Source organism: Nematostella vectensis, chromosome 9 (genome assembly GCF_932526225.1).
Source record: "Nematostella vectensis chromosome 9, jaNemVect1.1, whole genome shotgun sequence".
In the NCBI taxonomy this organism is placed as follows: domain Eukaryota; kingdom Metazoa; phylum Cnidaria; class Anthozoa; order Actiniaria; family Edwardsiidae; genus Nematostella; species Nematostella vectensis.
In genome coordinates, this window is record NC_064042.1 from 11,706,468 (window position 1) to 11,724,176 (window position 17,709).

A 17,709-nucleotide genomic window follows, 5' to 3' on the forward strand; every position below is an offset into this window, starting at 1 on the left:
TATCATTATACTTTTAAAGCGTATTGTATCCTATATTCTGGAATATGAAATAAAAAATATTGGTTTAATACCGTCTGCTTTATCATATTTCACCTTTTACGTCATCGTATAATGACTATTCAAGCACTAAAGTGGCTATTCATGTTTATCTTGATCAATTGTCATAACGGTGTTACTTGTGAATGACTCAATCCAAAAGTGTCAAAAGACACTACGCAAGAGTACCATACATGACAGCCATTCACGCCTCTTGTGAAGAGACAAAAGCAGGCGCTCTTGGGATTGCGATATCGTGAGGTAACGAAAGCTCCTCAGGCACGGAGGATGCACGCCAAGGGCAGGTTACAGAAATGTTTACTTTGTTTGTCACTATGGCTCCTCTAAAAATCGTACTTTTGATTTCTATTGTCATTTGCGCCCAGATTTCTCTCGCCAAGCATCACTTTAAAAAAGGTAAGAGGTTGTTATAAAGGTGACACTAGTTAGCAGTAATAAAGAGCCAACATTTAATAGCACCGTATAGATAGAAGTACCAATGCCCAAAATGTATTAATCCGTTAGCTTACTATTATGATTTGCAAAATATATACTTGTATTAGATAAAAACCTTGAATTGCTTTATAAAACGACTCATAGATTCAGTTTCCTTTAACGTCAATTAAGTTCCATTGTCAAGGTGGCAGGTTGTTTCATTATACGTGATTCCCGCAAAAAAAACCATTATATAATGGACCCGCGACTTCAATTACAAGCGAGATGCCGTAAACGCTCGTTTTAGTGCTAGTTATTATATTTTTCATTTACAAGGGGTCTCTAATCTTTAGTAGGGTGCTTTTTGAAAGTCCTTAAACAAGCCCCGCGGTATAAAAGGCGCGGACCTGGTCCAAATCGTCATTCTTGCAAGTCCACGTTAAGTTCAAAGCTCAGTAAGTATCGGAAAAGCAGAGCCATAGATTAATTTTGATAATTTCGAAGTTCAAAATAATGTTCTGTATACACAAGGCAATAACGACGAGCTTCTTGGAAGCAGTTTTCTACGGCAACAACGACAAAAATTGTGATTGAAAATTTAATTCAAAAACAGCGCGCGCTTGTTTGAAATGACGCTATTCTTCAGCGCGCGGGTGAAAATAACGAAACCTGAAAAATCATTTGCTTCAAAATCGCTCCATTCTGACCAGTCACCGGCGAAGATTGACAATTTAATTTTCTTTGCACTATTGATGTTTAAGAAATTATTTCGAACTTGATCAGATCTCTTTTGCTTCTTTTTGTGGAGCTCTGCTCTAGCCAAAGTCTAGTGGGAATGACGACTTGGACCAAGCGCGCGCCTTTTATACCGCAGGTCCTTCTTTAAACACGAACGCCCGCTATAAAAGGGATCGCTCCGCCCCCATTTATTTTCGCAAGCTCTCGCGCAAGTCGTCGTCATTCACAACTAGACTTCATTGAGTGCGGACCTCTGAAACGGCCAGAAGAAAAAAAAGCAAAAAGTAAAGCCTTACGACTAACTACGACAACTTCAAAGTACAAGAGAATGTTAAAGAACTTTAAGACATATTCGGGAAAATGTTTGTAGTCAATTTTCTACAAAAACAAGAACAGAAATTGTCATTGAGAAATCAAACACAGCGCGCGCTCGTTTGAATTGAAAATAAAATTCAATTTTCTACAAAAACAAGAACAGAAATTGTCATTGAGAAATCAATCACAGCACGCGCGCTCATTTCAAATGGAGTCATTCAAGTGCACGCGTGCGTAAAACAACGAATTTGATTTAATATTCATCACTTCAAAACCTCACTACTATTTTTCGATCTGTTACAAGAAATAGCTGTTGATAAAGCTATGTTTCCATTTATAGTGTGTTATCGGCCACTCTAGAACCCTATTGTATCATTTTGGTCTCTCTCTACGGAGCTCTGCACTCAGTGATGTCAAATGACGAGTGAAAGCTTGCCTTAGGCAAGTCCCTTTTATAGTGCGCGTTCGTGTTTTAAACGATTTAACGGTAGTTTACCATCATGGGTTTGAATAAAAGTCAAGTCGTGCATTTTTTAAATACCTTAAATTCCTCAAGCATTCCTTTGCCAAAAAGGATAAAAAACAAAAATAAATAACAAACGTTTTTAAATTGATTGAATGTGACCCTCCTCTTTAGGGCCTTCAAAGTACTGGGTTAAATATGAACGCCTGTCCTCAAGAAAGAACGAAATACATGGAGCCCAGCGCCCCGGTGCGAAGCGTTTTGAAGTACCACGTGATCAGCAGAATGACGAAGTGGCTTATATATATGACGACGGCAAAGGAAACAGAGCAGAACAGATCAATCTAGGGATCGATAGTGAATCGGATCAGCCTCGTGACTATCCGATCGCTCCTGGTAAGCTTGATCGATAATCAGTCGAATAGCAGTTGTATAAAGGATATGACAATTTGAAACGGTGTACTCCCTGAACGAAAAAAACTAATAAAAAGCTTCTTATCGTATTATATTACTAAGAACATCACAAGGTGTGGGGGGCAAGGATAATAAATGATCGTTTTGTAAGCAATCTTGAAGGAATGTAATTTTTTTGCAGTTTTCAATATTGTGTCAAAATCTCGTTAATAATTTTCCACTGCTAAACTGCTTTTTGGCTTACATCATTCAAACTAACGGAATTACATTTGGTGCTTTTTGATTTGTCAACGCGTTGCAGATAGGAGGCGTTTTGATTGAAAACCATTTTCAGTGCTGGTCAATGTAAACGCCTCTAGGGATGTGAATGACGGAAGCCAGAGGCTGTTGGAAATCGTCGGTTACAATTCGCAGAATATTTAAGCCCGTAGTATCAGATCTAGCCTACTCAGCAGGCAACTCATCATGAAAGAGACGGAAAGAATGGGTTACCTGTGCGAAATTGCGGAAGAGGGAGACCAAGGAGAGCGCTTCCGGTTTGTCACTTTCGTTTTTTTTGCCACAGGAAACCCAATCCTTTTTTTCTTTTTCTGCTCTTCGAGATGCCTGCGGAGGCTATATCAAATCCTGATTTGCATTCGTTTCAGGTTATCCGTCTTACCCAGCTCCAGCCCCAGGCCAGTGCCTGCAGCCATGCCCGGCTCCATTCATATGTATAGTAGGGGTTACCCCGACATGCCTTCCACCCCCTCCGCCGACCACATGCCCTGCCACAGGCCCTTGCACTACCACCGCCACCCTAACCACAACCAACACCGACATCATTACTAGCACTGCCGTGGCTACAGCCTACACCACGGCAACCCTGACAACAACATCGACTGGCACCCTGACCAGCACCCACCACACCACACACACCTCAACGGAGACTTCCACGCACGTCACCACGGCAACCGTAACTGCCACTGAGGTCACAATCGCCACGCAGGTTACCACGGAAACTGCAGTCTCCACTGCAGTACAGACGTTGACGTCAACTCACATAACCACGGCAACCAATACCCGTAATGCAACTTTAACATTGACGCATCACAAAACGGAGACGTCAACTGCAGTTGCCATGACAACTGTTCCACATACTGTGACAACTACAGCTGTATCGTATACTACTGCTCTGGTGAATAGCACTAGTGTTGTCATGGCAACAAGTACAGCCGTAGCCACCTTAACAAGCACTCACATCACCACACAAACAAATACTGCTGTGACAACCAGTGTTGCCATGACAACATATACGCACTTAATAACAGTAACAAACACAGAAACGAAGACCGAAACTGCCGTCAGTACTTCTGTTGCCGTAGCAACAAGTACTAAAGTAGCGACTTTAACAAGCACACACGTGGCAACAACAACGAGTGTTGCTATAGAAACCAGTACTGCCATAGCAACAAGTACTCAGGTAACGACACAATTAAATACCCAAGTAGTGAACAGCACGAGCGTTGCCATAGCTACAAGTACCGCCATTGCAACTTCAACAAGCACTCACGTGACTACGCAAACTAATACTGCCGTGACTACTAGCGTAGTCATTGCAACAAGTACACAAACAAACACTGCCGTGACAACAAGTGTTGCCATAGCAAAGAGCACAAGCGTCGTCTTGGCAACAAGTACTGCGATTGAAACGAAAACACACTTTCACTTCGTGACAACAACGAAGACGGAAACATCAACGGCAACTAAAACAGACACCTTAACCCACACAAAAACGCATGCTACTACCGAAACGAAGGTTTCCACGGCAACTAGCACTTCTGTCCTGACCATCACTAACACCCATCACGTCACCTCGACGTCTACTACAGTCAGCACGGCCACCAAGACCGAGACGACGACGACGACCCACCACACGACGAAACTGGAGGAGATCACAAGTACAGCTATCGTTACCTCGCCAACCGTCGAGGTATAGTTTCTAGTGCGGTCAGGAATGCTTGACATGTGTGATCAGAAATGGTTTTCTGCGGTATTTTAAAAAGAGCAGGGGTAAGATCTTATAGTACGACGTTCGCTACCGTGGTCACAAAAAAAACAAAAAATAAATAAATGACCAAAACGTTGGCAGGCTAGAATCAAAATTTCAATTAAAACGAATTTCATTACTACGGATATCCATCTCTGATATACAATGAAGAAATTCTTTGGCTCCCTAATGGGGGAGCGGAGCTCATGTCAATCAGAGAGCATCCTAATTGGCTTTACAAAATAGTCAAGAGGGCAACGGTAGCGCGCGTTGTACTGTTACATCCAATATTCAGGACGGGTCTAAAAAGAAAGCAAGTGAAAAAAAGATTGGTTCACGGGCGGTTCTAGAATATGTCAAGGGAGCACAAGCCTTGGGAAGGGTGTGTTGGGTGGGGAGGGGGTGTGGCTGTATTTAAAGCATATGACGGGAGGTGAATTGTGAATTCCATATCTAAAGCATTTCTTCAAATATTTCAGTCAGTGTATTTAACAGCAGTTTTTTTTTTCTGTCGTTGCCGTCAGCGTTGCTAAACACGTTATTGTTGATTAGATATCCACCGCAATAATCACAGCAACAATGACCTCAACAGTGATAGCTACGAGCACGACTGTGAGTCTGACGACGAGCACGGAGACAAATACAAAGACGGAGACGTCCACTAAGATCGCCACTAGTGTCGTTACCACATGTAGCGGGCTCTGTCCGACACCGACCAGTAAGTCGTACAAAGATGTCTGCCAGAAATGAATACCAACACTGTAGAAAAATTACTTCTATAACTTGGTGCAAACTTTATCTACCTTGGTTTCTTTCTATTCCTCTAAAAGATTCTGGTGAAGGCTCCTCTTGATCGCTGATAATCTATTGTCTTTTCTTTTCTTTCTTTTATTTACAATTGTAACGCCTTTGGTCCCTAGTTTCTCTGTTTGTTTGTTGACGAGCAGTCTCCAACTCGGTACATGTCGGCTCATGTTACCGTGGCAAGCTGTGCTCATATTGTTAATATACTCCACCTTTTTGCATCTCGCCTGTAGTCAGCAGAGGTGATATTGTGTAGGAAACACGCAATTATTTGCTATTGCTGCTGCTGAATATGATGTCCATGATGATCATGGTAAAATCATGGTAGCACAGTACAAGGAATACACCCTTACTCGCTTGTTACTGATGATAATGATGCGTAGGAGACATGAAAGCGAAACTATGCCCTTTTAACTTGCATGCTGATTGTAATTTGTCGAAATTGTGGAAACTCAGTACACGAAAATATGACCTTCAGATGTGCTGACCTGTTTGCATACTTTTCACATACATTTGTTATGTATTTCTACTGCAATGATGGGATTTGTGTTGCATAACGATTGCATTTCTTGCTCTAAAAAGCTGTAAGTCCTACGCCAACTGAAGAGCCTCCACCCTCGACAACACCACCAGGACCCGGTGAACCCGACAAAAAACGTGAGTACTACTTTGATTAAGTAAAGTGGTACAATATATGAAGTGGCAATTTTCTTTTCGTTCCGAGATTAATATTGGTCACTCAATCACGGTATTTTATGGCTCTTTTATGGCTTTTTATCTCTATCAGTAGACGGCCAGAATGTCTTTGAACTTTATCCACGGAGTGAAGCTGCCACCAATAATATATATATTTACGCTTTATGGCGCTCAAATGCTAGTAGGGAGTCTACACAAAAGACGAATTATTCTTAAGAGCGAGGACACTGATACGCCATCACATGCTACGTTTATTCCAGCACCTACAACAACAACAAAAAAGAAAATTTTAAATTAACTTAAAAAAAGTATTTAATGTAGAGGGCTAGGTTATCTAAAGAAATTGTAATACAACATACAGATAACAATACCTATTATCCTATTTGAAATACCAGATACCTGAATTCAAATGGTCCTGTCCGAAATATAAAACACCCCTGAATGGTGATCAAATCAAGTCTTAATAAATTCTTTAGAAGCAAAGACTTAGTTATCCACGTGAATGCAAAACTTTTTGTGTGTGTTTCCATTTAAGCTTGCAAGGAGGCAATTGATGTTGGCGTTATCATTGATGCTTCTGAGAGTATTAATAATGAGCAGGAAAACTTCCCTGTTGTACTAAACTTCGTCGCAAACATCTCCAAGCAATACCAAGTATCCCAAGAAGGAACCCACTTCGGAGTCATTACTTACAGCAGCGAAGCGAGACTCGATTTCACCTTCGCTGATTCGCAATATTGGGACCCTGAGGCTTTGGCCCGAAAGATTAAAAGCATAAAGTGGATTGGAAGTGGCACTCGGTACAAAGTAGAATCTAGTAAAGGATCCAGGGTGGGGGCGGGGGAATTGTCCTCCATCTCCCTCGGAATAAAATCTTGAAGGAATATATAAAATCCTAAAAAGGGATAAAGTTTACTTCCCGCCGTGTTTCATACCTTGATGCAACCCCCTCCCCTCCCCTCCCTTTTACGGTTTTTGTTCTCCACCACTACGGAAAAACCGGCCCTGGAGCCCTTGTTCTCATTTTCTGTATTATGTAAGAAATAATATGATACAACTTGTGTGGTGCAGTGTGTTAGTGTATGGTTCACTGTGAAGGTGGTCCCTGGATTCAGCTTGTGTGGTGCAGTATGTTAGTGCATGTCTCACTGTACAGCTGGTCCTTTGGTACAGCTTGTGTGGTTCAGTGTGAAAGTAAACTACTCATTGTGCAGGTGGTCCCTAGGTACAGCTTGTGTGGTGCAGTGTGTTAGTGCATTGTTCACTGTGCAGTTGGTCCCTAGGTACAACTTGTATATTGTGTGTTAGTAAATAGCTCATTGCTCATGCGGTCCCTTGGCACAGAATTTTTGATACAGTGTTCTGTTGTGCCTAACTGCACAGGTGATATTTATGTACAGCTTGCACATGATGATGCGAAAGTGACTATCATGCATGAAATAATTATTAATGGTATTATCCAAGCCCCAGTCTTCTACAGAAGAGCGGGGCACTAACACGCGGGTTTACGTCACACAGGACTGACCTTGCCTTGCAAATGGCTCACGAGCGTCTCTTCACCGTTGCCGGGGGCAACAGATTTGACAAGCCTAATGTATTGATTGTCATCACTGATGGGAAAATACATCCGAACTTCGAGGATAATTACTCCAAAGTGATACCGCCGCTCATAGTGAGTACAATGGACCAGAGCAGATGAATAAAATTGTTGCATTTGTGTCGCACTGTCACGCTTGTACTATAGAAAGTTATTAGAATAAAAAAGAGTGTATAACAAAACATTGTAAAATACTAGCTTACTTCATCGATGTCTTATAAATAGAAAGGCACAAATTTTCTGTGAAGTGCGGATTATAGTTAAAAGATAGGTTACTGAATGCACTAATGTATTTTCAAGTTTGAGCGAACGTACAGCCTGTACCGAAACCTAAAAGCACTACTTTCAATCAATTACCATCCACGCGATGTAAGAGGTCCAAATCACAATTTTACAATCATCTGAAAGATTATTAGCAGCCGCTTTTAGTGTCACGCTAAAAGCGGCCGCTAAGCAGACTACTGAAAGATCAAATGTTATTTTAAAACCCTGAAATCAATCTTCAATCGTGCAAGTGTTTTATAGTATGCGTTGTGGGTAGGGGAAATACATCACCCAAGGGCACTAGGGACGATATCATAACGAGTGCTAATTATGTATCATGTGTTCTTCCTTGAAGGCCAAGGGCGTCAGGATAATCGCTGTTGGCGTTGGGGGTCAAGTGAAAAAGAGTGAGCTGCTGACCATCGCCAACAAGAAGGCGGAAAATGTTTTCGCGGTGGATAGCTTTGATAATCTGATGACAAACCTGGAGAGTATCATGAAGGATTCCTGCTCTCCCAGTAAGTGACGTCACCCTAGGTTGCTTGGCAACCGATATTGGTGCGTGTCACACAAGCGTGCGTGACTCTAGGAGCGTCCAGAGAGAGTCCAATGAGAAGGGCCCGCATGACAGGGAATAGACGTATATGTTTGGGTTTATTTTTTTATCATCTGTCAGACGTATATGTTTTGGTTTTTTGTTTAATTTTGTTCTCTGTCCGACGTATATGTTTGAGTTTAATTCTTTGTCATGTGTCCGACGTTAAGTTTTTTTCCTTTGTCGGAGGTATATGTTTGAGTTTGTCCTCTATAATATTTTGTATTGAACATATAGATTTGTGTGTGTGTGTAAAAAGCGTTGGGGGTATTCTCTGGCCCAACATGTATATTTACCCTGCGTTACAATGGATACTTTTCAGGCCCGTACTCTTAAAGGGGGGGGGGTGCGAAATTGGGATTGATAGTGTTTGGCTACATACCAGAGTGATCTAGCTTATGCTTTATAGCTTTGTCTACAAATAGCGCGTCTATTTAGAACAGAAAGTGGACCTTTGGCCGTTGTGTGTGTGTGTGTGGGGGGGGGGAGGTGAGTTAGCACCCCCTGCACCACCCCCTTGGTACGGGCCTGCTTTTAAAAACGTCAAGAAGAAGAACAGAAGAAAAAGAAGTATTGCTGTGTGTTGTTTCGTAAATTTTAAATAGTCAGGTTATTCGAGGCTATTATCGAGATTCGGACAAGAATGTTAAAAGATAGGAAAAAAAATAGTTATCTCTCGGCTACTAAACGATCAGTTGGCAGTCGCAAATGAAGTAAACGTTGTCATTTTGGGGGTCTGGTACCGAGGAAACCGAGGTCTTTTCAGGAACCTTCTCAATTAACTAAAGATGGTCACAGTAACTGTTTTTCTCTTCTGGTTACAAGTCATAAAGTTTAAGAAGCCCCTGGGGTACGCTCACCTTAAAAATGACAAGAATCATGCAGATTTTCCAAATAAGGAATATATTAGTTTCCTTATATGGAAGTGACCGCGTTTCGCAAAAACGACAATTTTGGGCTCAATTTTCTTGATATGTCTTTGATTTTTTTAAAAGTTCTTATTTTTCTAAAGTTCTCAGTCTTACTTATATGCGTGAATGCCTGTATTGTTTTTAGGTCCCCCTGCCAAGCCGGTATGCCAGACTCCCATAGACCTCGCCTTCCTTGTTGAAGGGTCTACAGCAGTTGGTGCGAACTTCAATGCTCTCATGAAGTTTACGACAAACATGGCAAAGAACTTCGATATCTCCGTCAGCGCGACCCATGTGGGTCTCGTCCTGTTCTCGACTACAGCGAGCGTAAAGATCACCCTTAATGAGTTCTTCGATATTGTAAAGTTAACCTCAGCTATCAACCTCATAACCATCCAAGGGGGCTTTACAAATACTGGCAAAGGCTTGCAGGCCGTCAAGTCAGACCTATTTGACGCGACTACGAGGAAAAACGTCCCACGAGTCCTTATCGTGCTAACAGTGGCCTCTTCATTGGATGACGTGAGAGCTCCTTCCCAGGCTCTCCGGGATAACTCGGTCACGGTGTACGTGGTGGGGGTTGGGGAGAGGGTTGACGTGGAACAGATGAATGTTATGGGGAGTGATCCGGACAGAGATCACGTGTTCAAGGCGACGTTTGGTCAGCTAGAGTCATTGGTGGATACTGTCAAAACTAATGTCTGTCCAGGTAGGCGTAATATCAACATTTTTGTCCGTTGTATGCGACACTTCTACAAAACGAGTCGTAGAGTGTAAATCAACCTACGACTCCTCTACGATGCTCGACTAAGAAATGCGTAGGGTGTAATTCAGGGCTAAGACATAAGTTGTATACGACTAAACGTGCTATCTTAATCGGCCATTGGGTTTATAATTTTAAAAGGTAACAAGCTCAAACTGCGACGCGCGCTACCGTGGCCACCTTTTAGTTTTAGGAACTTAATGCTAACATATAATTTTCTTTCTTTTTTAGCTTTGTACGTGCCACCTTGTCACATGACTGCTGATATAGCATTCCTTATTGATGGATCCACCATTTGGTACGATGGTCAACAAAATTTCAACCGAATCCTAGACTTTGTGAAAGCCCTGGCAAAAAGCTTTGTGGTGTCGGAAAGCCGGTCACACATTTCTGCCACCGTGTACACAGACAATCCCAGAATCCACTTCACGCTGACTCAGCATTACGATATCTCAACCATCGAGACCGCAATCAACAGTATAACATACACTGGGGGCTCTGCTAACACGGGCAAAGCATTATCGTCAGTTAAGACGAGCGTGTTTGACGCCACGGGCCGGGCAAATGTTCCCCGTGTCCTCATCTTGCTGGCGCATGCAGTGTCTCTGGATGGGGTCTCAAGCGCGTCCCAGGCCCTCCGCAGCGCTGGGGTGACGATTTTCAGCGTGGGGATTGGGAATTATATAAAGATTTTTCAGCTGAATACCATTGCTAGTGACCCGGATGTTGATCACGTGTTCACAGCAAGCTTTTCTGAGCTCCACAGTTTAGAAGGTTCTGTCAGGAAACGAATATGCCTGGGTAAGTGACTAAGTGGGTGACCAAAATGTATAGATAAATATGAAAACATTTATTCTGATCCCATAGGCTAAAAGTGCTTCTTGATCACATAATTGATTTATATTAGATTCTTGATCCAATAAGAATCAGGTGATCCATTCAGGGCCGAAGCAGGGGGTGGGGCGTTGGGGGCATGTGCCCCACAGTAGGGGCGTGGCCGTGCCCCCCCAATATTTTCTTAATGTTTCTGTATTGTGCCCCCACAATCTTACGTTGCCTGCTACAGCTCTTCCTTGTAAATGATCCCAGACCCCAAGAAAATTATTGTAGTCACAATACTTTGAAAATAATAACAATCCGTGATCTTGTCACGTCCCCGCTTGGCAGCCACATTTTTCTGATACACTTGAAATCTAGCTTTTGTCGCAAAGATTTGTCCATAACTTTCCATGTTTTTTTCTTAAGGCGAATGTAATATCCAGTACAACAAGCTCGGCTGCTACAAGGAGGAATCAAGTGTGCGCATGCTCCCTGTACGACTGCTGGACAAATCAAGCGTAGCGTGGGACAGCTTCAGCAGCTGGCTGCCTGACTTTGTGTGCCGATGCGCGCAGATTGCGTCCGAAAAGGGATACACGCACTTCGCCGTGCAGAACTACGGTGAGAAAACATCTAAACATCTAATGTGTCTAGCATTGGACAGCACTGGGGAGGTCCACCCCTAACAAGTTCCATAAACCACACAGCAGCTTAACTATTGCAGGGTAGTGCTATATACTGATTCGACACTGGAGTACCCATACTAAACCCCACAGCATATAAATAATTTTAGAGGAATGCTATAAACTGATTTGGCCATAAAGAACACATACTGAACCTCACATCACATATATTATTTCAGGGGAGTGCTGGTCCGGCCCAAATGCTGAGAACACCTACGAGGAGTATGGCTTAAGTACGCATTGTGTGGATAATGAGTTCTCGGAGTGTAATGCCAAGGCCGGGGAGTGTTGCGGAGAGCCTGGTACCAACTACGTATACGGCATCAAATCACGTGAGTAGTCAAGAGCTTGTCACGCAATATCTGCTTCTATCTGTGATTAGTGATGGTAATGAGTAAACAATCCTTTGGATTCTTGCTGATTGGTAATGAGTAAACAATCCTTTGGATTCTTGCTGATTGGTAATGAGTAAACAATCCTTTGGATTCTTGCTGATTGGTAATGAGTAAACAATCCTTTGGATTCTTGCTGATTCTTGCTTCTTATTGAACCTCGATGAAACGGCAACAGATCCATTGTAATGGTTAAGGCATTTTAAAACAATCTCTCAAAATTCCAACCGTTATAAATCCGGTGTGGAAATACTCTTGTTCTATTCAATATGACAGTGTGTGTATTGTGTTAGATGCCGTGCCAGAGCAATATCCCATCTGATTTGTTAGGACTGTTAATTAACTTTTTTGTCGTTCACAGCTTCACCAAAGTCGCCACCACCACCGCCATCGCTGCCACCATCCCCTTCAGGTATTTGCCAATCGGATGTAGATCTCGGTTTCTTGATCGATGTGTCGAATTCTATCGTTCGTAACGACCCAAACAACTTCAAGCGCTGTCAAGACTTTGTCAAAAAAATTATAGAAAATTTCGAAATTTCTCCATCCTCCACTCGCATCAGCGTAGCTACATTCGAAAACTTCCCTAAAATGGAATTTGGCTTCCAGAAATATAGCGACTTGAATAGTGTAAAGTTTGCCGTGGACGCTATTCAGATCTCGAATGGGGGTACACGCATCGGAGAAGCTCTAAAGTTGGTCAAGACTGATATGTTTAATACCGCACGATCAAACGTTCCTCGAATGCTACTGGTAATGACCGACGGGCGCTCGTCGGACGATGTCGTAGCCCCCTGAAGCGCACTGAGGGACATAGGTGTAACTATCTTAACGCTTGGTCTGGGCACTGATTACGACCTAGATCAGCTGAAAATGATTGCGTCAGGTGTTGATTTGGTGTTTGAGTCGCCGTTTGACCAGTTGCCTCAGATGGTTGAGAAGGTCCAGCAGAAAGCTTGCCCAGGTAAACGCTGTTCAAGGGATAGCAAAATGAGTGCGGTCAACAGCTTTTTTAACCCCCGAGAAATTGAACAATGGGGTTGTTACAGTAATATCAACCTTAAGTATAATCCTCGTGCTATAATTAAGAAACAACTAACAATGATAGCAAAATGAGTGCGGTCAACAGCTTTTTTAACCCCCGAGAAATTGAACAATGGGGTTGTTGCAGTAATATCAACCTTAAGTATAATCTTCGTGCTATAATTAAGAAACAACTAACAATAGATGGCAAAATAGGTGGGGTGAACAGCATCTTAACCCCCAAGAAATTGCAAAATAGCGTTGTTACAGTAATGTAAAAAATATGATCTCTATGCTATGAATAAGATACAGACCACCTTTACCCAAGGACGCCGATATATTTTCTATGTAACAATATGCTTTTCATGGAAAACTTTGTAGCTAGGTAACACTACATAGATTTCTAGGAAAGTAGAAAGGTCCAAAACGCTACAAGTTCCATCTAAAATAAAGAGCATGCCATACCACGCTTAACTTGTTTATTCACAGCCGACTTGAAAGACAAAACGACTCTGTTGACCAAAGAAAGTGATCAACGAGGTAAATTAAAATATACTGGCTTGAAGTTATTGAGACATTTTAATAACTAATCAAAGTAAAACTTTTACTTTTAATCTAGAATCGTCCACTATCGTCGACACACAGTCTATCGTCCCAGCAACAGGTAACTCTGATTCAAGAATCATTTTAAACGTTCATGCAAGGATCCGATCTTCCTGTCGTATTGCAGGCTCAGGAAGACTGGGCCTGCGTAGTAAAATGGAACGTGACAAACTTGCGCGCGTTCTGGCTTTTAGCGGCAAAATAACAACAACCAAAAGCAACGAATCAGCCAGAAAGTTTCTTTCTCAAAAAGCGCTTATTTTCATTGAAAAAAAAAAATTTTTCGTCGTTTTTTGGCTTGGCGGGTGCAGCCATTTCTGTATTTATTCCGGCTTGAATTTTCCACTTAAAAAGTCACAGGGTTACTCAACGCTAGTCGCCTACCGTAAATGAAAACCCGGAGAGCGTTTATTAAATTTCGATATGGTCCGAGAGGGGGCGTTCAATAGATAGAAGGTGTTTATTAGAGAGAGACGTTCTTTATGAACTATAAAAATATAACAAACCCAAGTGCAGTGGGGTTTTAGTAGATAGTTTTTCAATAGATAGAAGGCGTTTATTAGAGAGGGACGTTCTTTATGAACTATAAAAATATAATAAACCCAAACGCAGTGGGGTTTTAGTCTCAGTCAGGATAACGTTAAACAAAAGCCTGCGTAGCAAGCTTTGAAATTGAGGGGGGTATTTATTAGAGAGGAGCGTTCATTTCAATTTTGTAAGTTTGGGGGGGGGGGGGGGGGAGGAAGGGCGTTCCCGAACAATATTCCTGTTCTTTCCTTTCTTTAGAGGGTAGGGTTCTTTGGCGTCGTATTTTCAATAGTTATTCCTATAAAACGACCATATCTGAAAAATGTATTTCTAAGTTCAAATTGAAACACACATCATCTCAAAGTCACGTCTCAACTAGTTCACCTCATGTGTTCACAGAAACGTGCAGTGTGCAGTTCCATAAAATGAGTTGCTATAGCAACACTGACGTTGGTGCCAGCCTCGAAGAGTTACAGCTGTTCACTGACAGAGACACCAAGTCGGCTGCGTTCAGTGGGAACCCTGTGGACTGGGGCCATTGGGACGCATACATGTCACGTGCGACATGCCGCTGTGCAAATCAGGCTCGTACAAAGAAATACAAGTTTTTCAGTATCAGAAACTATGGTAAGTCTAGAAAACTCTTTATCTCATTTCTTTTCTAATTCAATTCAACTTTGATTGGGCGCATTTATAATGTGATAAGACAAAATGGCAGATCTTGATCTGAAGTTCGTCAGAAAAAATTAAATCAACTGTTAATTTATTAAAATATAGAAATAAAGAAATTATCACGCCTTTATTACAGACCTGGACTCTATTACCCTTGAAATATTCTGGCTCGTGGGGACAGAGCAAAAAAATGGCAAGAAATTTTCCAATTCTCAATATATAAGCTTAAGATTCCGCATACAAGGAGTTCCTCAGACCAAAAGCTTAATTCCAGATTTTAAAAAAATTTAGCAAATATGAAATTTAGATATAAGCGAGCAAAGTTGGCCTAATTTTTTATCAGAGCCCGAGTTCTCCCTAAAAACGAGGAAAAAATTATACTTTGAACATTTGAAAATTGCACTTCAAGCCTCATATCTCAAAGACGAATCCATTGGAAAAAACACTTTTTGATTTGTTGGTTTACATAACATAAGGAACCTCTATGCAAAAATTCAACCTCACCGAAATAAACTAGACCTTATTTGGGGAAAACTTGCAATTTGTTTGCTCTGTCGCTCGCAGGATATAATATGTCTAGAAAATCCTTTTCAAATATCACGTGATTTTATTTCAGGTGAGTGCTGGTCGGGGCAGGTACCGCCTAGGGCCAGTCCTCCCTCGGACAGTTGCGTTACGACAGAGTACAATAAATGCCAGCCGCAGGACAGTAGTCTGTGCGTAGGAGACCAGCATTCATCATTTGTGTACCGAATTGACGGTAAGATTTTAGATGTGCTGGGAAGGCTTTGTTACTCAAAAGGCTTGGTTTTGGGGGCAGCTAGAAGAATGCTTTGTGCTGGGGAGAGTTATCAAATTGATGACCGTTGCTTCGTAGGCATTGTGTTGAACAAGTAAGAGAATTGGTGTGGCTTGAATTTGCCACTCATAAAGTCCCGTGAATTCATAGCGCAAGTCGCCTATTGCTTTATAAAAAATGAAGCAAGTTCCATAATAACAACAAAGTCATTGTAACAAGATGCTGTTTCTACCTTCACAGATAAATCATGTGACGTCCAATATACAAATGTGGGTTGTTATAGCGACAGTAGTGACGACAAGCCCCGTCCATTCACAGAGCTGTTGACGAATGATCTACCGAGCAACTCAACCCTATGGAGTCACCGCTCGATAGACTGGAAGGACTGGGACGAGTACCTGGATGACGCTGTTTGCCGTTGTGCGCGCAATGCAAATGTATTGGGCAATACTTACTTTGCTATCCACAATTACGGTGAGTCATTTGAGCCATGGCCACGCCATGGTAGCATGGTAGACAGAGCAATAAAAAAAAGGCAAGTTTTCCCAAAATAAGGTCTGGCTAATTTCGGTGAATGTTCAAAGTATGAATTCTCCTTGTTTTTAGGGAGAAGTCGGGCTCTGATCAGAAATTAAGCCAACTATGCTCGTTAATATCTAAATTTCATATTTCTAAATTTCTTTAAAATTTGGAATTAAGCTTTTGGTCAGAGGAACTACTTGTATGCAGATTCTTAAGCTTATATATTGAGAATTGAAAAGTTTCGTGCCATTTTTTTGCTATGTCAGCATGGTAACGTTAAAAGAGAAAAAATAAGCATTAACTAAGCCTCCTCCGCAGGCGTCTCTAAGAGTTAGAAACCGAGAACGAATCTAAAACCTCGCCCGTTTCCTGTGGTCGACAAATTTTATTGTTAAGGGGGGAGGGGACAGCGGCTTCGTCACTCCTCCTCAGCTCCTTGCGCTAGACTCATCGCCACAGGAACCCCGAGCGCCTGTTTATCTTATTCTTCGGCTAGCATTCACTATGGTTATACATCTTCTTACAGGCGAGTGCTGGTCGGCTAAAGACGTCGATGTGACATACAATGACCACGCTGAGTCTACAGAGTGCATATCCTACGATTTTAAACCTTGTCCTAATGACGACGGATCCGGAAACTGCGCGGGAATCGCCAAGTCGGACTACGTGTATAAGATCGTTCAGACAAGCTAAAAAAGCTCGTTTAGGAACAGCTTTAATCAGTAAACAAGATCAGCCAGGAAGCCCAGGACTGAATCATTTACACTATGTGTATATGTCCATCAGAAACCTTTATCAAAACTCTGTACAATTTTGTCCAATGGCTAGACAAGAATGAATTCATTTTAAACTATGTTAACAAGATATCGTTAAAAATGCGCTGCAAAATCACTATGTCACGTATAGAATACTTAAACTATGTAAATGGTCAACAAGAATTTGTCTTTGGATGAAGGTCATCTTCTTCCATACAGGAGAAAGAGTGAGTAAAACACTCTTTGTAAAACAACGACATGTTTTTATGCCGGTTTACGCTCGCTCATAAACAAGCGCATCAAATAGAATCAGGCAGGATCCCAAAGAATCCGACATAATTCCACTAATGAGAGCATTAGTTTATGGCGAAAAAGAATCCCACATAGCTAAGCTTTTTTATGCCATTAAGATCGTTGCCATCGATGGAGTATTCCATTAGTTTTGATTTTTCTAAAGCAGCGCGGTATACGTTCAAACAAAATGTTTTCTGATGAGAGAGCCCGTTCAGAGTAACTCATATTTTTATCCGTGGGCGAAACACCTTGATGCGTGGGCGAAACTACTCTTATAAACGTGGGCGAAACCACCGCAATCCCCCCCTCCCCCCTCCTCATTGGATCACCAAAGATCTGGAGAAGGACGTTTAGCTGGACTCCCCGCGAAACCTTCTTCGGAAGCCTTTGATGATGCGGCACGTTCTTTCAGATCGCCAAGAAAAACATCACCACTCTTGATGTTTGGCATTCTTTATCTAAAAAGAGAGGACAAGGGCAATTCAATTCCAAATCAACTTTACCTTTTACTAGCAAGCAAATCATATATAAAAAAGTTAAATCAATAGTAGTATTTAAA

At 41.9% G+C, this 17,709-nt stretch overlaps 1 protein-coding gene across 1 annotated transcript; it reads left to right on the top strand.

Moving 5' to 3' along the window:
* The first annotated feature begins 127 nt into the window (after nucleotides 1–127).
* On the top strand, nucleotides 128–17,107 carry LOC5512411. Its single transcript, XM_048732909.1, has 21 exons — nucleotides 128–453; nucleotides 825–926; nucleotides 2,162–2,383; nucleotides 3,049–4,373; nucleotides 4,983–5,148; nucleotides 5,817–5,891; nucleotides 6,466–6,730; nucleotides 7,449–7,602; nucleotides 8,147–8,309; nucleotides 9,443–10,006; nucleotides 10,292–10,861; nucleotides 11,306–11,500; nucleotides 11,742–11,894; nucleotides 12,316–12,624; nucleotides 12,841–12,918; nucleotides 13,467–13,517; nucleotides 13,597–13,641; nucleotides 14,508–14,735; nucleotides 15,397–15,540; nucleotides 15,820–16,053; nucleotides 16,628–17,107. The coding sequence occupies exons 1-21, from the start codon at nucleotides 351–353 to the stop codon at nucleotides 16,792–16,794; spliced, it is 5,313 nt and encodes a 1,770-aa protein (XP_048588866.1). The 5' UTR covers nucleotides 128–350; the 3' UTR covers nucleotides 16,795–17,107.
* The last annotated feature ends 602 nt before the right edge of the window (nucleotides 17,108–17,709 follow it).

Coding starts and splice junctions, on each gene's coding strand:
- LOC5512411 (XM_048732909.1), top strand. CDS start 351: ATGTTTACTTTGTTTGTCACTATGGCTCCTCTAAAAATCGTACTTTTG. Junction 454..824: donor CAAGCATCACTTTAAAAAAG/GTAAGAGGTTGT, acceptor TCTAATCTTTAG/TAGGGTGCTTTTTGAAAGTC. Junction 11,501..11,741: donor CTTCGCCGTGCAGAACTACG/GTGAGAAAACAT, acceptor ATATTATTTCAG/GGGAGTGCTGGTCCGGCCCA.